This window comes from Tamandua tetradactyla, chromosome 3 (assembly GCF_023851605.1).
Source record: "Tamandua tetradactyla isolate mTamTet1 chromosome 3, mTamTet1.pri, whole genome shotgun sequence".
Lineage (NCBI taxonomy): Eukaryota > Metazoa > Chordata > Mammalia > Pilosa > Myrmecophagidae > Tamandua > Tamandua tetradactyla.
The window spans coordinates 182,487,886-182,509,359 of record NC_135329.1 but is presented as its reverse complement, the minus strand read 5'-3'; the positions used below and the strand labels follow the sequence as shown (position 1 = coordinate 182,509,359).

The following is a 21,474-nucleotide window of genomic DNA, read 5'->3' as shown; positions in this document are numbered from 1 at the left end:
TATGTAATATTTCTTACAGGATCATGTCCAAAGGGTGATATTATGAAAAATAATGTGTTTCTCTTAAGGCAGTGCATGGAGTCTGTCGTTGAAGTCAACTGGAGTCAGACCTATATCTGAATCTCCTTCTGCCACTCAATAAATATATGGCAAGGGGCAGGTTACGTGCCCCCTCTGAACTTTTTCACCTGTAAAAATGGTCCAATAATACCTTCTTCACAAGTGTGATAATCAGATGTGAATGTGTATAAAATGCCAGGTACAGAGAAGGCATTCAATGTGCTGTAGTTAGAACGTGCTGATTATTTTTTGTTTGCTTGCCAAAGTTATTATCTTAATTTGTTGATTAATTTGTACATTTGGATACTTTGCATGTGTTTTGCAATGTGAACCTAGGGTCTCTAGGCTATAAAAAGTAGCTAAATATGACTAATATTGAAAATTTGACTTTAGGAATGAACACCTTGTTGCATAAATCTCTTAGAATGAACTCTGAAATATGCTATAAAGCTTCAAAAAGAGGTTATGATGAGGTTTGCAGAACTGATATTGTAAACTTTTGGTTAAGAGATCTTCTGTAATGGTTGGCTGATAGTCATATGGGGAAAACCTCAATGGAAGCCCCCATTATCCACCCAAGCAATTTTTAGAAACAAATCTTGACTTAAAACCAAGAAACTCAGTTTTTCATCATGCACAGCTCAGTGCAAAGTGGAGGCTTGGGTTTGCTCAGATGCTCCTGGATTTGAACCTCTGTGCAGCTGCTTGATGGTTGTGTGACTGTGAACAAATTACCTACTATTTCTAAGTTTGGGTTTCTTCATCCATAAAGTTGGGGATAATTAAAATACCTACCTCAGGGTTGTCATGAAGATTAAATAAGACTGCATGCATGTAAAGTGTTTATGTCCCCTACAACAGTCTGGCACACTATAAGTGTACAATAAATGGTAACTATTATTTGTAAAATCTTCAGACTCACAAGTTAATAGGTAAATCAGATTTTGTTCAAATACAATAATAGTGTAATACAAAAATAAAAATTAAGTTCACTTGAGTGTCAAACCGCAATGCCCTATCCCCCCTTTTCCTAAACACACACAATCAGAATAGCCCGAGGAGTAAGGGGAGACCGTATAAGAATTTGGAGAAGGCCCTCCACTCTCCTCCATTTCCAAGATTCCTGTATGTTCCATCATGGGTCCTATTAGTTGAGATATTGTTTAGTTTACTTGGGTAAAGTCAGAAGTATTCACCTAATGCCAGATACTACTCTAGGCAAGTTACAAATGTTATTTTGACTCTTCCTAACAATCAGACTGGGCAGATGTCGCTAACCTTACTTTGCAGGTGGGAAAGCAGAGGCTCTGAGCCAGAAATTTGCTCAGTCATGCAGCTAGTAAAGTGGCAGCACCAATGACCATATGGATCAAGGTGAGTTGATGCATTAATTAGGATGCACTAGTTCTAATCGATTTTCTACATCTAGCCTTTCAAGAGAGGTAGAGCTGCCTTCTTATACTGGCTTTAATATGCGTGCTATCATGATACAACTAATTGCTGTTTGACTTTTAACTTTTATATACCATTTATCACCTACCACCATGAATGTGTATACATATAATAAATGCGCTAAAATCGCTGCACAATCCGTGCAAATATATTACAGTAAATGCACCAATTAAACGCAAAAAATAGATAGCATGCTGTAAATCTCAACAACAGAATTCCAGGCATTAAAAAGTAAATCCAGACCTTCCTCAAACCCAGTAACTCTTGTTCAATTTCCCCTGGCAAAAACCGAATTTCAAGTTATGCTCAAAATAGAAATCAGAATCTTTCAAATATTGTGATATCGATCCCATATAGTCAGGAGGGACAAGTGAGGAGGGTGATTAAGGTGAACATGTTTCTTTCATTATGGAAGAATGAAGTTTTTCATCTCTGAACTAACGCCGAATTCTGCAATCATTCCAAAAGTAGAGTTTCCGCCCACAGCGCATTTTGGGGAAGCTTGAACAATACTAACCACTTAAAAGTCAAGCAAACAATTGGTCAACGTTAACAACTTGTGTTGTGTAGGGTTTTCATCTCAGAGCTAACAGGTTCCCTACCTCCTTATCTCCACACCCCAGCTCTACGCTACAACCCGGTTCCTGAGCTCGCTAACCGCAGCTCTGCGCCGACATCCTGGCCCGCCTTTGAAGGACAGGCAGCGATACCACCTGGTGAGACTCACGTCCAAACCCCTGGGGGCGCCGCAGTTTGGGACCCGCGCCCACCCGGGGCCCTTCTAGTCTGTTTGAAACATTCAAGCTAAATGTTGCCTTTCAAACAACTCAAGTCTGTCGGGCCGCCACTTCTCCAGTTCGGGGTCAAAGGGAAAGGCCGGGTGGGCGGCGACGGCGCGCACTTAGGATCTCGCAGAAGGGGGCGGGGTCAGCGCGCAGCGCGCTGCGGGGCGGACGCACGACGCTGTCTCCGCGCAGCGCGCCTTTGTTCTGGGCCATTGTGTGCGAGTTCCTCCTCTGGCACTTCTCTGCACCCTAACAGCCTGAGGGGAACTCGTAAAGGGGCTTTTTGGTGCATTTCCCCTCCTTTATTTTTGAGTAAGTGATGACCTCCTTTGCATGGCCTTTCTCTCGCGCGGTTCTTCGACCCCGTGCCTAGGAGGGAGGCGGAGCGCAGTGCATCACCCCTCCTCCGTCCCCCGACGGCTTCTGCGCGACTCTCCCCGTCCCCCTTCTCCTCCAGGAGGCATCCTAACCTAGCGCTCGGGCCTTTCACCTCCCGGCTGCCTGTTTCAACGCCAGAAGGGCGACGCGCGGCCGCCTCCCCTCGGGGCGCACGCAGGGCCAGGCCTCCGGGGGCTCCTCAGGGCACCAGGGCAAGGGTCCGGAGACTGGGCCGCAGACCGAGCGCGGCTGCCTCGGCGCCCAAGGACCCGGCGCTGGTGTCGCGGCTGCCCGCCCTGTCCCTCGCGCTCGCGCTCCCGGGCCGCTGAGAGGCCGCCTCAGCGCCCTTATATAGCCCTCTAAAAATAGCTCGCCTCGCACCGCCTTGTAAGGCAGCAGGGAGATCCACCGCGCACCAATCCGCGCTCGCCGCTAGGGCCAAGCCCCGCCCCGGGCCCCGTTTCGCGTTCCCCATTGGTCCTCAGTGACTTCATGAGCCCCCTGTTTACCTTACATGGTCACACGAGGCCTAATGGACGCCCTCCTCCGAGATCCCACGGCTGCGCCGAGAGCCGGGCGCGGGGAGGGCGTTTGGGGAGGGGGAAGAGCAGGAGGAGGAGAAAAGGTGGGGGGGAGGGAGAACGTCTACAAACTAGCAAGGATGGGGTAGGGGGTGGGGAGGGAAGGGGGGGGGAGAAAGAAGCGATCGCGAGAAAAAAAAATGCAACCTCCCAAAATAAAGAGCAAAGATTGCATTAGGAGCGAACAGCGCTGTAGAAATAGATGGCAGCTTCGTGTCAGTGAGTTTGCATCCCCCTTCCTGATCCACGAGCTGGAGTGATTAGAGCCCTGGAAGGGAATTGTTACTCCCGTGGAGAAGTCCCCTTTTCCTGGCAGTCGTCTGCACTGTACACGCTGGATGCCTCTCTCCATCCACTCCGCTCACTCTCTCCTCTCTCCCTCTCTCCTGCATTGATTTTTTTTTTCCCTTTTTAGTTGACTGAAACAAAACAAAACAAAAGGGCCACTGGATGTCTGCCTTCTTGGGGGGTGAGCCAGACAGACTGACAAACAAACAGACCCAACTGTGCTCGGGGGAGGGTATCTCCTCCCGTTTTGCCCGGCAGCAGCAGCATGGACGTGTTGGCTAGTTATAGTATATTCCAGGAGCTACAACTTGTCCACGACACCGGCTACTTCTCAGCTTTGCCATCCCTGGAGGAGACCTGGCAGCAGGTGAATGATTTAAATTACTTGTGTAAATCGTGTGGTGGCGGCGGAGACGCAGGGGCTGCGTAGGTGTGGGCTTTGGGTTTTTGTTTATTTTTTTTTTAGTTTAAATATTTTTCTGGCTGTTTGTTGTTTAAAATGTTTTCTGAAACAGTCATATGCGCTTACTTCTCCACCCAGCCCCCTAACGCCTTAGTGTGCCGAGCTGAGCGGCCGGTCCGAGCTGCCTGCATTCAGTCACCAGCACATCCTTGCGCACACATTGTCGGGCGCGCTGTCCCCCCTCAGCAGAGACCTGTTTAACTTCTGGGGTTCGGAGGAGCCGGGTGGGAAGGTGGTTTGGGGGCTTCCGTGCGATCGCTGACAGAAGACCACGTCCCTCCATCCAGGAGCTTTGCCTACTTGGTACCTTAAATCAGATTCATCTCTTTCAACCAGTGCTGACAGCCGTCCATCAGACGGGGGTGTGGGCAAGAGCAGAGCGGGGTGTTTTCCCAGTAATTAGCGAGTGTCAATAAAGAATAGGAGCCTGATTTTAAAATTGGAAGGTGGGCAGAAGGGAGAGGAGCCCAGTGACAAAAGATACCCAAAGAAATCTACAAGGGGGATGGCAAGAGGTATCTAGCTTTGACAATGCACTGTAGATTTCCCTAGTCAAATGCATCCAGAAAGAAAACACTCTTTGTGTGTGTCCTTGTTTCTTTTTTTGTTTGGGGTTCCTATTCAGTGAGACAGCACAACCTCCGGCAAAAGGATGGTGTGTGTTTCAATGCCTGAGACTTTGTCTTAAAGGACTAGTTAAGAAACTCCAAGGATGGCACCTAATGGCAAGTTGACTGGGCATCCCTTGGAGGACGAAGCAGGGCTGGTGACAAGTTCACTGGGCTTTGTGAAGTGAAATAAAGAAAGTGCTGGGTCTACTGCGGAAACAGTGGTTTTCTCAGCAGCGATTAGGAGCTGCTGAGGGGACATTCTGCAGGAAAGATGGTGGGGGTGGAGGGACATGGGTATTCTTTAAAATTTCTACTGTGTGCCACTATGGAAAGTCCAAGAAGATCGTCCGGGTTTGCACATGGGAAGTGTGAACTTGTACAGTTCATCCTGGAGAAACCTGCTTGCCCTTGGGGAGGGCTGACAGTGGCTTGGTGTGTGTGGCTGCTCATGTAACTTTGCTTCACTCCCTGACAGCAGCTTGTTAAGGCTAATGAACGGCTGGATTTCCTCTGCCAGGATCCAAAGTAGGATTTGCCAGTTTGAGGCTGGGATGTAACACTTGCTGCTTTAGTAAGGAGGTTTGGCTTTTGATGCAGGGAGCAGAGGGGTAAAGCAGATCTTCTGACTGTGCCATTGTAACCAGTTGTTGTTCTCTTCTGATTAGAGCTGTGAGTTTCCTCATGGTATTGGCTTCTGGGATCTGTGTGTCTGTATGTGCGTTCCTGTCCAAGGGTGCTAAACAGATAGATACTCTTGACTCTGACTCTTTGTAAATACACGCACAGTGCAAACATTTTTAGCATAAAGCATTCTTTCAGTACATCCTTTCTCTCATCACATTAGTTGTTTTTCCTTTTTTTTTTCACATGGTAATTAAACCAAAATGTTGCCAAAATTTCATTTTTTGAAATAGCCTTCATGTCACACTATTAGCCTACTGGTGTAGAATCAGTTGCATATTAACGACTGTCTAGACAGGTTAGGGAAGGGAATCTGTTGATTTAGTCAGCCTGCCCAAGGCAGTCCCTGTTTGTGACTAACTGTTACAGCAGTACTGGAGGGAAGAAAGTTGGCTTTATTTGTTACAACGTTCTCTCCTGATGAATCATGCAACTTTGTTTTGGTTCAAGTTTTCACAGTAGTAAAGCCTGCTTGGGGGAAGGCCTCTCCAGAGGAAACCTGCTTTTCTAGATCTGGCCAGCACATCCAGGAGAAACTCTAGATCTGCAAAAAAACCATCACTGGTTTGACAATTAGAGGATGTATTAGATCTATTGTTTCCTTAGAGTCCTCCTCCTCTTTTTTCTTTCTTCCCCCCACCCCATCTAACCCTCTTCAAGGAACCTTTAGTTTAGTTTCTACCTGCAAGCAATGGAATTTTCTCCCCCCACTCCACCCCTTTCCTCTTGCCTTAACTCTCTCCAGCTGCCAACCCTCTCACCTTAAACCTCTTTGCCAAGCTATTTGAGAGGCATTCTCATAGTCCATAGAGAAACATAACTTGTGGGAAAATGCTTATAAATAAGATGTCATTCCACAGAGCTTTCTGCTCTGGCCATGTCACAACTGCTGTATATAAAGGTGACTACAACCCTAGGTCACACTGATGACACAAACTCCAGCCTCTTGTTTCCCTTTAACCATTGCCTCCCTCCTCCACCCTCCAGCCCTGTTGCTGCTTCTGAGTGTAACAGGGATAAGGGGAATGGGGCATGGGATGGTGTGGTGGTTCTGTGCAACTGTTGGTGCCAAATAAACCATCTGATGGTGAAATGTTGAGAATAGTTTGCTCAAAACAGCTGAAGAACATTGCTACAAAAAACCCCAGGCAGGAGGAACTTTCCTGATGATCTGGGGTAAACAGATTTTAGAGGTCGAATGGGGAGCAGTTATTAGATGATCTTAAAGTGAACAAGAGATGAGTGAAATAAGGAGATTCCAAAATTCTGATTTGGTTTCTAGAGAAAGAGGGGCTTGGATGATAAACCCAAATGCAAGAGCATTTGTGCATTTGAAAATTGAAGATGGGCTCTAACTATATGAAGATTTTATTTAAAAGTTGTGGTATGGGGTAATTGAGCCTGTGATGGCGTGTGGATCGTCATTCTGACATTGGGTTTTCAGGCAATGATATCTTAGCCACATACAGCTCTAACTCGGAAAATCATTGCCTGTGTAATTTTAAAATCCAGATGGACATCCCACATTAACAGCTCTCCATTCCTGGGCTCTGACTGCATACTTAAGCATTTGGCCCAAGTAACATCATCTCTGCTTGTCATATAGCTGTAAATTACATTGTGCTTATGCGGTCTATTATTTTATGGAATTCAGCTGACGCACAACTCTAAGTCTACCAGCCTTAAGCTCTTTGGAAACTTGCAGGAAAATTTCCAAGAGCTGTTTATGCAAAAGCAGAAAAACATCAAGGATAGGGCAGGAGCTGGAATGGTTTATGGGGTACCACTTGATGATGGATAGAGGGAGACCCATTCATGACTTCAGTCACCAGTGGAAATCACAACTTTTCTGCATCCACAACTGACTTGTAAAATAAAAATGATTTGATACAAGCCTCTTAGTTATCTCTCTTTCAGAAGCTCCAAAGACTTTTAGAATGTTGATACATTCTCTATATGTGGTCTGCTATTTCACAAACGTAGATCAGATAATGATGTCTTAAGTCTTATGTGGATTTAGGTTTGCTTCATGCCATAGAGGGGCACAGTATGTTTACTTGAAAGTTCTTATGAAATTATGTTTGTTGTTAATGCTGATTCATAATTGGCAGATGGGGTCAGTTTCAGGCTTCCTTTTTGCTCGGAGAAAATTTTCCACTGCTACTGGAAACAAATAAATAAATCATGGAGCATTCCTCCCTCCTCCCCCACTCCCCCATTGTTTTAAACTAATGGCATACTTGGCTACTGTAAGGATTAAAGCGTCCCCATAACTCTGCAATTTCATCTTGGTTTTAGGCACCCTGGAACACTTTTAAGAAGGGCCTTTGGTACAAAGCAACTCTAGGGGACAGCCTACAGAAATGGTTGCCTTCCAAGAACAGCCTCATGGTACAAGGGCTGGCATCTGGCCTGCGAGCCACATGCTTCTCTCTCCGCATGGTGAGCTTGCCTCTGCACTGCCTTCTCCAGGTTGGGCAGCCAGGTGCTGTCTCAGTCAGAAAGACAAAGCAAACTGTAGGGTCAGAATATCCGCAGGTTTGCCTCTGTCCCCAATTTGCAGAAAGCGTTGCCGTGAATTAGAATTTCTTGGCAATAGCACCACCCAGGGAAATTTGTAGACACAAAGGAGCCTTGCTAACCACACTGAAAGAATAAAATAGCTGGCTCTTTTTTTTTTTGGTGTGTGATTTGTGTGCTCTTCAGTTACTATAAATCTATTTTTTTAATTTGAAACAGTGACCTGGTAGATCAAAAAAATTAGAATTACCTGTGCTGTCTAGATTTTTTAAAATAAAAATGGAGTCACTAAATGCTGTATCTTTAAAAATGAAAGCACATGTGAGCACAATCAGTCACACACTTAGCCTTTCTTTAATAGATTCATTTCCACCTTCTAATAGACACATCTTTGTGTAGATTTAGGAGGTTTCAAACATTATCATTCTGTGTACCTGTTTGCAGTTTGGTATTTAAAGTGGGCAAACATTGTAATGCAGATATTGTGACTATAACTGTCCTTAATGTGGGGGCTGGGGGGAAGGAAGTCATCCTTCTTTGTTCTCCCTACCCTAAGGAGGATGTGATGTTGGGGTCCAGTCCATTTAAAGGGCAGAGCAGAAGATGCAGTGTGACAGCCCTACCCTGAAATGATTTATGTATGGGTATGTCCGAGACCCTAAGCATTCAAGTGTAGGCTCTTACTTTCTCGCAGCCCATTTTAATATAAATGCCAGTGGGGACTCTCTGCCTCTCCATTTAAGTAGATCCAGTTTAAAGAGAGTTTTAATGGGGCTTTTAGAAGCACCATTCTCTTATGAAGCTTTACATTCCTCTCTGTTCAGATAATTCTGTATTTTAACTTTTCAAGTACAAGAAGGCATTGCAATCTTCCTTTAATCACTCTTTGTTGCTATTGGGGAAAGAAGAGTATAGTTCACTCTGGCCAGTCTCAGCTGGCTCATACTGATAGGATAACTGCTTTGCTATTAGCTTGGTTGGTAGGTGTGCCCCATGTCTGCAGTTTGTCGTAGCATGCAAGCAGCTTTTATCACCTTTTGCCGGACCCCACCACTGTCGAATGCAGAGAAAGCTTCTGTGACTCTGGTTCACTCAATTTATTAGTTAGCATGTATTTGGAATTGGGATTTGCTGAAAGTTTAGGACAGCTCCCCAAGTTAGCAGAAGTGGTGCCAGAAGAGTGAGGGCTAAAGATTCAGTTGTACAAATCCCTTTGTTCTCCCAAATCATTTGAGCACTTGGTTAGCGTAAATAGGTGGAAATGTTTTAACACAAAATGCCAGTTTTACCAAGTACAATGATTAGAAAGCTGTATAACTACTAATGATGTTAAAGTTGGTAAAACAAGGTCCAATATGTAATCATTAATGTAGCACTAACAAGTTAAAAAAACATCCTCCCCTCCTCCTGAATTACATTCTTAGAACATTCACATGAGAAACTGTCATTCAATTTGGTTTAGGTGCTCCTGAAATGCAAAATACTGCCATTACCAGGACAGGCTTTTACCTAAGATGGTATGATTTTGCTCTTCCCTCTACCTTGCTTTTATTTTCTGCTGCTAATTTGCAGAATTATTTCTACTGCCTAGCACACTGTTTATTTTCCTCACTTGGTATTTTGATGTGACCCTAAGAACTTGGTCTTGCTAAATGCATTCTCTCTGTTCCACCATCCATTAGAGTGACTTCCAACTCCATCTGCCACATGTTTGAGTGTCAGCAGGGTCTTGGAATGTGGGCCTAGTGTCGGCTGCTTGGGTGTGAGTGACTTCTGATTTCATGGGGACACCTCTCTAGATTGAGTTGGTAGATGGACCCATTCACACCTTGTGGGATTTTTCTTTGTTTTTCGTAAAATATGGAAGATATGTCATAGTGAATATTTGACTCATGATATGTAAGATAGTATTTTTGATAATGCAAATTTGAATTGGATATAGGTTGTACCTTCCAAGATCTTGTATTCTAGTAGGGGAAGAGAAAGAATATTCAAAATTAAGTAATATGGGACAGAACACATTTGCCAAAATAAGAGGTTGTAAAGTTCTGTATTTGCTTTTGAACACTGACCTGTGCTTTTCTGTGTTTACCTACTTTATCACAACCGTGTTTATGAAATATGTTTGACGTTTACTAAACTTTATGGTGGACATGTTTTTAACTAATGGCTTGGATGCTGAGGCCTGGATATCTGAGGACAAATGAATGTACAGTGTGAATCCACATGTCCTTAATGGCCAGGAAATAGCATCCATGTCTGTGTCATTCGGAAATGGTTAGAGGTAATTAAAATAATTAATATAGGGCCATATGCAATACCTATTTCTGAATATGGGTTTATGGTTATTTCTTGAGGGTCATACTTGATGTCAGGCTGAGGACTTTGTAACAATGCGAGGAGTGTGGAATCTTAGAATTTCAAGTCTTGAAAAGGAGCTTAGCATCCTCATCTGAAACACTAGGTATGGACCAAGTGATTGTTGAAGCCAGACAAGGCATTGCAGCCCAACCAAGAAGTTCATTGTTAACACTGATGGTTCTGAGGCACAGGACTCTCCTGGATGCCCACATCAGTTTACTTAGTTTCCATTACACTGTGCTGAATATGTTTTGAGCCAGATTTCATTTGCTTCTTTCTTTTTTTTTTCCTTAAAGGGAGGCAAGAAAATCCCATTTATGCTTTGAAGATCACAAAAACATGGAATTCTGACATTATCTGGGCCCTAATCCAAGCCATTGAATATTGTGGAGAAGGCTTTATTTGCATAACTTCAGCCCTTTCCCACTTTTAATAATGTGGTAACCTGGAAAATGTACCCTGTACTGAAAACAAAACAAAAGCCCCCAACTGATTTTTTTTTGCATGGTCAGGCAACAGGAATCGAACCCAGGTCTCCAGCATGGCATGGTAGGCGAGAATTCTGCCACTGAGCCACCGTCGCACCGCCCCCCAATTGCATTTTATATTACAACGTACCATTAAAGTACTACTGCTTAAATAATAACAAATGGGATGCATTGAAGTATAGATAGTAGGGGGTTGGGTAGAAGATAGAACTGGGATTTTATGGAGAAGGCATCAAACATGAAATGGCTTTGTCTCTGACATCTCACCGACAAAGGGACTGCATGAAATGTCAACAACAATGCATATGAATTCAGAAGCCATTCATGAAAACTTTGTTGAAATATTTTAAAAATCTCACAAGGATTGAAGGGGCAGTGAAGTTGTATGTTTATAAATTTTTACAAAAAAATATTGCATAGTGTAATAAGCAGTTGAGAAAAAATTCTACCTCTGTGAGGTTTAAATGAAAAATCTTTTGGGGCTGGAAGATGAGGTAAGCCTAATTTTCCTAGTAGTTCCTGGTGAGGAAAGAAGAATATAGAGGTCCGTTCACTCCTTTGCCATGTTAAGATTTTGCCCTTCCCTGCCTCCCCCTGCCCTCAGTCTCTGACAGTTATAATGGTGAAACATCTCTTTTGGAACCCATCACACAGATTTGTTTCACCTCTAAGATCTTGGAAACTGAAAGTTCCTTACTGAACAGAGACTTCTCTATTCCTCTATAAAACTATAATCTACATCTCCAACTCCAGCTGTAGTGACAAGTTTCATACTTACATTTTCGAGTTGGAAATATGGGACTGACAATAAAAGCTTTTTGGGTTGCCTAATCATCACCTCAGCTAAATTTATGTTCCACACCCTAAACTCAACTTCTTCCATCAACAAATTCTCCTTTTGCTGGCTCCTCTGTTTCATTTATTAATATGACTATTCCAATCATCTAAGTTTGAAGCTTCAGCCATCTTTGGCTTCCCAAGACTGGGCCTGGTTAATAGTCTTAAGTTTGTCCTTTCAAGCATAGTAAATGCCATCCAAATTGGGTGACTCATTGTACAGATATGTTTCCTGCTTTTCTCTTTATTTATGCTGTTTCGTTCAGCCTTTTCCCTCTTCCTCCTCTCCCCTTTCAATTCTCTTTGTTCAAATTCTACTCATGCTTTAGATTCTAAATATTTGCCACATCTTCAAGAAAACCTCCCTCTTGCAACAGTAACCACCACAAGTTCTATACTTTTGAGGTCCTTTTTACTTCCTCATGATACTTTCAGCTTTGTGTTGTATTACAGCTTTTTTAAAAAAAAAAATTTTTTTTATCCCTTTTGTCATATTTTATCAGAGGTGTGAGATTTAGAACGGAGTATATGCCTTCATTATGATTTTGGTGATACATTTTTAATATATAACCCTTCAGCTACTAAGAAGGCCTTGCACATAGCTGGCATTTAATAGATATTTGGAGACTAGATTAAGATTTGTCAGTGTCTGTAGCAGTGGTTCCCAACTTTGGCAGAGCCATGGACCCATGAAGTCCTGTGCTAGGTTTCAAAGCCCCCAAGTGCTATGTTCACCTAAAGAGTTAGTGGTATGTCAGAGTTGCAGGTACTTACTCCTTAATTTGAAATAGTCCATTTCTTATATAACTTGAAGTTTCAGTATAACAAAGATTTATAATAAAACAGAACACTGCTGGTCGATGTACTTCATCCAGCTCATTGATGAAGGACAGTTGTCCAAGTGTTGTTACATCCTCTGTATTTTGCCTTCTCTCACCCTAAAGTGTGTAAGAGTCCTGTTTGGCTCACATTTCCTTTGACCTACCGGAGGTTTGTTTAACCTGGCCAAATTCCGTTTCCGGTACCATAGTGGTGTTGAGCATTAAACTCCAGCCATGCTGTGTTTCAAATAATTCATTCTCTGTAGGTCCTCAGGCTCGATTTTCCACTTCCCTCACCTATCCTGTGGTTTTAAAGGGGTGGGTGTATGCATGGACATCTGTTGGAAGATGCCGTATAGACATTAGATGTAACAGCTTTCCATATTTCTTCCTGACCTCGTTGTTTCGAAGTAGACTGTGTTCATAAAGACTTTCAAAGGAACCATCTTTCTAGTAAGAGGAGTAAAAATAAATGGTGGAAAAATTGCTACTGGGGGCATTCAGGCGAGGAGGCAGTCTCCACATCGATAGGAGGGTTAGCGCCTTTGGTAATGACCACGAGCATGTGGAGATCTCTGCAAAGAAGCCTTAGAAATACCTCTTTTTCAAACTGTGATGTTTGTCAAATTGTATGTATCATAGCTACAGTCTTTCATATAGAAACTGCCTTTGATGGGGGGTATGGTTGGCAAGAGAACATCATGAGAGAAGCTCAGAGCTCAGGTTGAAGGATGCTTTTGGAAAGCTCAACCCAACTGTGAAAACGGCAATTAGCGTGGAGCAGTTGCCTTGCAAAAGGGTACTCACGTGCTCCTGACCTGGCTCCCATGTGTAGGGATCTCTCACTCACATCCAGAACTGAGTTAGTAGGCATTCAGTGGAGTTGTCATAGTGTAGGCATGTATTTCTGGAAAGGTGGCAAATTTGCTGAGCATACAGAAGGTTGAATTGTCTCTCACCCCTAACTCCTACCTTTTGAGCTTTTAGTGTTTATTCATATGGTCACTAAAGGCCCTGTTCACAAAGTCCAACTCCTGCCTATGGTGTCAAAGGATGTCTTCTGTGAGGAAGTCCCTATGCAGAACTGATTCTCATGTGAGCTGTTTGGGATGCTTCTCAGTTCCAAACCTGAGTTGTTGATGTCACTTCTGCCTTCTAAGGTTGTTCAGCCCCAACTTGTGCGTTTTCCTCTTTATATCAAAGGTCTTGCTTTCCTTAGTATGGACCAAGAGATCCTTTTCTATGTGATAGGGGTTTTCCTGTTGGTTTATGAGAGTCTAACCGGCATCCTTACTGAGCTTTTGTTCTGAAGGGCTCAAGGTGTTTTGCTCATGATCTCTTATTATTGGCACATATTCTTTCTGTGACTAGGGAGCAGGCAGGTATTACAGAATTTCCCACTCTGAGGTGAGAAGATTAGGGCAGAGGAAGATTAAGCAAGTTGTCTTTCTAAGGCTGCAAAAGCAAATGACTTGCAAAATCAGTGGTGGAACACACTTTCCTCTTCCCTCTTTCCACTTGCCATTCTTCCCCATCATCATAATAAGCTTCACAGTAATACCTAATGTATCTTAAGTACCTCCTAAGGATTATCTCATTTGAGCATCTTTATTCATCATTTCGTTTAATCCTTGCAGCAGCTCCGTGGGATACTTATTCCGCTTATCCCTATTTTACAGATGGAGAAATTGTGGTGAGAGGTATTGAGTGGCTTGCCCAAAATCAAATGTCTTGGAAGTGGTTGAGCCAAGATGCAAACCTAACACTCTCAAGCCTTAGTTTTATATTATCTCCTATTTAGGTAGGAGGCACCAGGGCAGAGGTCACAGGGCATGTTCTGGTGATCAGTGGACCGGTGTGATTTAGACAGCTCTCTGGTCTGTTTTTCTTCTTTCTGTCTGGGCCCAAGGTTTCTCATCTCTAAGAGGACTAGGGGGTGCTTGATGCCCCTTCAGGTTACAGTGTTATTGTAGACAGATTACCTGGCAGCTTTGGAGACAGGCAGAGTTGGATTTGACGTCCAATCTTACTAGTTAGGTGACCTTGAAAAAGTCACTTAGCACCTCTGAGTCGCATTCTATCATCTGTCAACCCTCAGAGTGTTGTTGTGAAAATTAAGTAAGGTCAAGCATATTGGCACTCTGACGTGGTGTCTGGCACATAGCATCCACGCAACAAATATTCTCACTTTCCCCATTTTCAGCCTTCTTTCCTACCCTCAATAGGGGTGCAGAGCAGTATGACACTCTTTTTTTAAATAGCCCGACTGGTCTCGCTAAGATCCCATTGAGTCTGGAGTGTCTAAGAGAAGGTGATTGATGGAGGGCAGGGGAGGAGAGCGTGCTGGGGATTGGAGATGGTATTCTTTTATCCATCCCACAGGAGAAGCTCTCATTATATAAGGTGTACTTAGAACTGGGGAAAGACCAGCAATACTGTGCTTGTGGTACCTGGGCCTGGTTGACATCCTTGGAATTTGCTTGGCTTGCTTGTGCGAAGGTCTAACCTGTTCCCTTTCTTTCCTTCCACTCTTACTTGTAATTTACTTCTCTTAAGTTTTTTCCAGCATGAAATTAATGTTTTTTCTTTCTTTCTTTCTCTCTTCTTTTTTAGAAGCCAGAATTAGGCATATATAATATAATACAATGCTGGCTACTACACCTGCCATTTCTGCCTTACCTGATGACTGAGCTTACAGCAGCTTATGAGAATGAATCAGATTTTATGAGATCCATAAATAGCTCAGATAGGATTTTTATTTCATTTTCCTCTTTCAAATAAGACATAATGGAAGCACTCACATACACAAGGAAAATTCTTTCTGTGATAAAGTAGGGCATTTTTGAATTGGCCTTTGAAAAGCAATAATTTGATGTGGTTGTTCATGTTGAGGGGGAGGGGAAGAATCATGCATATGTGCTATAAAACGCTAAGATTATTTCCTTGTATTTAAGGTTTAACCCAGCACCTATGGAGAGATTTCAGAGATGCCAGCCTTGTGTGAAATTGCATTCCCAGTATACAACAGTGGGTTGTATATTGGTGTTTCCTTAGACATGTAGGAACCAGGGAAGGAAAGCCCCTTTGGATGGCAGGAGGTGGGTTCCCTGAAAGAACCTGCTTCGGTCTTTGTCTAGTCTACTGTCAGCTGTCCAAGCAGAGGGTGTTTTCATCCTTCTCCCCTCTTCACGGACTTACCTGGGAAGAGTTCATACCACTTCATATATCCAATGAGATTTTTTTCCTGGAATTTCACTTTTTCTAAAAAGGATATTTAGGCTTAAAATGTCTTAATATACATTAACCTATACCAAGAATGGAGAATATTTTTCTTCCCTTGTTCTTGGAAGGGTACTTAGAAGGAACCTTGAAAATAGAACTCAAAAAGAAAAACTAATGCATTTTGAAAAATTAACTGTGAGGATTCTAAGTGCCTCCCTTTTGCCACATGGAAAGTGGAAGCTACGTGTTGTATTTGCCATATATTATTCAGGGCCATTGTGATCAGTTTAACTGCAGATTTAACAGCAGTTTTTGTAAAATTGAATATCTGACTCTCCTTACTATTTAGATTTTTTTTTTAAGTACAATGTCCCCTTACGTTTTTCCTAAGTAGTCATTTGTGTTTAGCTAGATGATAATTTGTTCTCTAAAAGAACAAACTATGCCGTCTAGTACACCTGAACCCAAGGCGTGCAGAGGACTTTGCCTTCATGTCATTTATTTATTTCTGTTTAACATCATCTCAGTGTATAACATAAATCTTGGCTCTGCCGCATGCACCCACTATCCTGTGTTTATCATCAGATGATGTAACTTCAGCTTCCTCAATGTGCACTGTGGGGTTAAGAGTTAGGAACAGTTAGACTTTTAGAGATACAAATGGGACGTTTCTAGGCTGGACTGGCTTGAAGATGTGTTCTATTTGGCCTGTACACACATTTCAAAAAATTTTTTATTTGGATGCTTTTAGACAGATCATGCACAGATTAACCTTGCCCCCCTGTTTCCACTTCACTTCATTTTTGATCTCTTCATGGTCGGGTGAACATTTGGGTTTGTAACCCCCAGACTAGGAGCTCTCTAAAGCATTGTCTCTTCCAGAATGCTCTGATTTGGGGACAACCTTTAGTTTGACACCAGTCTCAAGGTGACTTGCTTTCTTCTCTTACCCAGCATCCATTTCTTTTTAGATTGCACCACCTAGTTAAGGGTCTTTGTTTGGGATTCTATTTTATAAAGCAGCTTCCAAATTTCATCTCACTTTTTTCCTACTCATCCAGGTTCTGTTGTAGATCATCGAAATCTGGGATGGAAAAGACCATCTGGTTCACCCCTCCCTTGCCTGGGCTGAGCAGTTGCTTTAGAGCATGTTCATTCCTTATTGGTATTTGTAACATTTTCCAATTTGGAAACTGACTCTGAGCATACTTTTCTTGGTATAAGTGGGAGTAAAATGGTATAATAACAAACAAATTTTTTTCTATCAGCTAACCCTCATTGATAAAAAAGGCTCCTATTGCCACTTCCAGAGACCCCGCTGGGCAGTAGTGGGAAAAACCAACTCCTTTCTGCAGAGGAAAAATATGTAACCAGTTCTGAGTTTGCTTAGCCTCATACACTTTACAAGTACATTGTACAGAATTTCATTAACTGCTTTCCTACCTGGGCAAATGCTTTTTTTTTTTTTTTTGAGCAAGTGTATTTTATATAACCCCATTCCACTGAGAAAGTGATGCTCTTTGTATGAAGAACTCCAGAACATTATAATAAAGTAATTTTCTGAGAGGCAAGTAATTTGCTTTTCTTCCTACCCTTGGCATTCAAATACTGCCAGCAGTGTACTTGGCCTTCATTTTCTAATGCTTTCAGGATGCTATTCTACATTAAAAGTATTTAAAAAACTATTATTTTATATCGGGTCTCTATGTTAGTAAGGGTGTCATTTAAAATGGTCGACCATATGGTGATTTTCAGGGTTATTCTTTTCCTGCTATAAAAGTCATTCCTTTGAATTACTTGGTGTTCAGATGTTCTACCTTTTCTCCACTCACCAATTCCTCTTTAATTTTTCTTTTAAAAATTTTCTGAGTGCAATGTAAAGGTCTATAGTTATTATATTATTATCTTACTATATACATACAAAGTTCATAATAATATTCCATTTATATTTCAGTTTTAGAAAACCAATAGCTGTTTATCTCACCTTGTGAATTAGCTACTATTAAAATATTTCTAAAATATATTTCTTGAAAGTAAAAAAAGACAGAAAAGAGAAAGAGAGGAAAAGAAAGAACATTATGTGGACATAAGATGTCCTTTGCACAAATAGTTTTTCTGTGAAAGAGAAGCAGAATGCAAACCATTTGTCCTCCTACCCAAGATATGTCTACCTACTTTTTCCTCCAGCGTTTGCATCCATGGTCTCTTTCTCTGTCTTCCCCTCCGCCCCCCATTCATAGATATTAGGATTTTTCAAATATCAGAAGTTGAGGAACACTGTACGTCTTATTCCAGGATCTTCCCGTCATTTTGCAGATAAGTCCCCTGAGCTCTAGGGATCCTTATTTAAGTCCTAGCAAGTTTAGAACTTTCCAGAATTGTGAGCTCTTTCCAGTGTTTTAAATGCAGATTCCTGCTAATACAGTGCTTGATGTAGCTTGGAGTCTTTCGATGCTTTTCAAATGCACTCCAAGGAGGCTACATGAGCACAGCGCTAAATACCACAGAATCACCTTGGGAGACAGTTTTATTCCCTTTCCAGTTTTCTTTCAGTTCTGATTAACTCAGGGAGAAAGTCTCGGCTTTGTGGTGGTCGTTTTAAACACCTTTTTAAGGTTTATTAATCTCTCTCTCTCTCTCTCTCTCTCTTTTTTTTAATAAAGAAAAACATGTTTCAGACCTAGAGCTTTTATAAGCAATGCATCCAGCTAAAAATATCGTTTTGGTTTTCTTGTTTTTAGTTTTATGATTATCTTCTGTGATGGCCATTTACAGGAAATATTGAAAAATATGTACAGATAATACATAATGTCTTAGTGAGACAATTAAAAATAAGAATAATAAGGAAATGATCTACAGATGGAATGCTGATATGGTAAAAATGCATGACGGATGGAATGGAAATGAAGTTTGAGAAACACGGGTGTGGTGAAAAATATAAGGGATTTAGAGTCAGAAATCCTGGAATTTAGTCTTGGCTTTGTAAGTATGAATCAGGGCAAATTATAAGCTGCATTGTTCCATCTGCAATGTGGAGATTATAATAATAGGATTGTTATAATCAAATGATAGATGGATGTGAAAGTGTTTTGTAGACTGTCACAAGCTATACAGTGTTACTGTTTTCTATTCTGGGGAAGGGTTTCATGCCTTAAACTATTCCTGTTAGCTTTCTTCCCCCTTAGGATTTCTACTCAGGTATACTGAGCAGAAACATAGAAGCTTCTTCTTTATTCATATGTGGCTGTTTTGTGCCTTAATTATGGCACTTTGAAACATTTCCTTCTGGTTGTCTAAAAGTGGGGACTTAGAACTTTCTAGTTTTTTTTTTTGTGTGTGTGTGTTACGTTTTTAACTGAATTTTGAGAATGTAAACAACCTTTATAGAAGGTAGTATGTCACATGAAAACTTCTGGATAAGAACAATACACAATAAGTATTTAATAATTAAAACAATTTACCACCTTCACAAAACAGTCGTGTGTGTGTGGGGGGAGGAGTATTGTAGTACCTTGGGGTTGGAGGAAGTTTGGGTTTGGGGTGGAAATGAGAACCCTAGGGACAGTATGCTTCTGAAAGTGGAAGTCTGTGCGGCTAAAATGACTCACTCACAATGTGACATTTTGGTAGATGATCAGAAGATGGGACTCAGCTGGATAATTTTGGACTTAACTGGGACCTCTAAGCCTGACTTCCAGGGAAACTTTCCTGCTTATGTCACACAGGGGTTGCGGTGACAGGGTAGCATGTGTGCTCTCTGGGACACGTACTCTTATCCCCATCCAGAAAAATCGAGGTAGGAGGTAACTGCAGATAGGAAGGGAGGTGGAACTAGGAAATGAGGACCTTATTGACAGTGTTGGTCAAGTCCTGTGAAACATACCCCACCTTTTTTTTTTTCTTTAAACTTCTTATTTTTAAGTACTTTCAAATTTATAGGACAGTTGCAAAAATAACACAAAACCCATACAGAGAACTTCAACATACCCTCCTCCCACATGTCTGGATAACCAGTTTTTAACATTTTGCTACATTGGCCATGTCATTCCTTCTTCCTGTTTACCTGTCTTTCTGTCTGTCTGTCTGTCTATCTATCTATCTGCCTATTTTCAGAGCATTTGAGGGTAAGTTGTTCCATGTACATTTCGTAAGAACAAGGATATTCATTATGTAATCAACTTAAATATAGTTATCACATTTAAGACATTTAACATTGATATAAAGCTTAGAGTCTATATTCCAATTTTTCATTTTTCCCAATAATATCCTTTTAAACCTTTTCTCCTTCATTATTAGATCCAGTCCAGGATCATGTATTGCATTAATAGTCATTGTCTCTTTGGTGTCTCTTTCTTAAATTGTGACAGCATATATACAACATAAATTTTCCCATCTCAACCACTCCCAAGCATACCTTTCCATGGAATTAATCACATTTTTGGTGTTGTGCTACCCTCACCGCTGTCCGTTACCAGAACTTTCCCATCACCCCAAATAAAAACTGTGCATCCATTATGTGTCCATTAACTCTGACTGAGGATGCTCACATTCGTGTGCTACTTAAGACAGGATCCCTACTGACAAGGATTTAAGGGCACCAGGTATCACATACAAAGGTCCACTCGCATACTGTCTCTTCCAAAGCCATGGTTGTAGTAAGAGCACATCTTGATCTCTGTGTATGAGAGTCTCTCGGGATCTCTTCCTGCCACTAATAATTGTGGCATGAATGCTGTATTCCCGGTGGACAGCACCACTGAGCTGCAGGTGAGCATGCTATCAGCCAGCATGAATTGACAGCTACTTCTTGGGCCACTGTCAGCATTGCTGATAGAGCATACATGGGCAAGCCTGGGGTATGGACCCAGGAGACCCCTTCCTCAGGGTTAGTCTGGCACCCCTGCTGAACCTCAGCAGTATAAGTGCTAGAAAGATATTCAGCTGGCCTGGAAGACAAAGGCAGAATCTGCAGGAGGGACAACAACAACTCTGAGTGGTATGTTGCCTTAACATATTTTTCGCTATGTTTCCTCTGTGAAAATTGTAGAATACCCACTCAGAAAGGAAAACACACAGTTTCTTGTTCTTGACTAAGAAATCAGCATAACTCGGCGACACTGGGGAAAAGACCTAGCTTTATCAGTCTCTGAGCACTGCATGGGAACTGCATGCTTTAGTAAAACGAGTTGGGAACAAGGAAACATTTCTTTGTTCTTATAGTCTTGAACTAAAGAAAGGACATGGGAGAGCATAGATAATGACTAGGTATTTCTTTTTAACATTTTTTTTTATTGTGAAATATAACATATAGGCAGTAAAGTGATAGATTTCAAAGAACAGATTTTAACAAGTAGTTATAGAGAAAATTTCAAGATATGATATGGGTTACAGTTCCACAATTTCGGGTAATTCTTTTTAGTTGTTCTAATACACTAGAGACTGACAAGAAATATCAGTATAATGATTCAGTAGTCATACTCATTTGTTAAATCCTGTCTTCTTTGTTACAACTCCTCGCTCTCATTTGATCCTTCTCCCAGTCTTTAGGGATATTTGGTCAATGACTGTCCTAACTTCTTCATGTGGGAAAGGAGTGTTGACATTATGGGGTAGGGGGATATAACTAGTTGATGTTCTTGGAGAGACTGGTGCTTCTGGGTTTCAGGGCAGCAAAGGGGTGATCTGGAGGTTTTATGTTTCTGAAAAATAAACTTAGTGAAACTTTTATAGAGCTTCAGATAGGGCCCTGGGTTTTCAGGAATACTGTTGGTTGGGGTTTGGTGAACCATGGCAATTTGCAATATCTAGCTGAAGCTTGCATAAAAGTAACTTCCAGAATAGCTTTTCAACTCTATTTGAAACCGCTTAACCATTGATACCTTATTTTGTTAAACTTCTTTTCCCCTTTTGGTCAGGAAGGTATTGT

At 41.8% G+C, this 21,474-nt stretch overlaps 1 protein-coding gene across 3 annotated transcripts in view; it reads left to right on the top strand.

The window, feature by feature from the left end:
- Positions 1–2,451: 2,451 nt before the first annotated feature.
- KLF7 (KLF transcription factor 7) overlaps positions 2,452–21,474 on the top strand; it is an 85,650-nt gene continuing 66,627 nt past the window's right edge. For 2 of the 3 annotated variants that reach the window (XM_077154865.1, XM_077154863.1), the window contains exon 1: positions 3,352–3,911. In XM_077154865.1, coding sequence (XP_077010980.1) covers positions 3,810–3,911 — 102 coding nt within the window. In that variant the 5' untranslated portion in view covers positions 3,352–3,809. Of the gene's footprint in view, positions 2,610–3,351; positions 3,912–21,474 lie in introns of those variants that run through there. The other variant, XM_077154862.1, reaches the window with a different exon arrangement.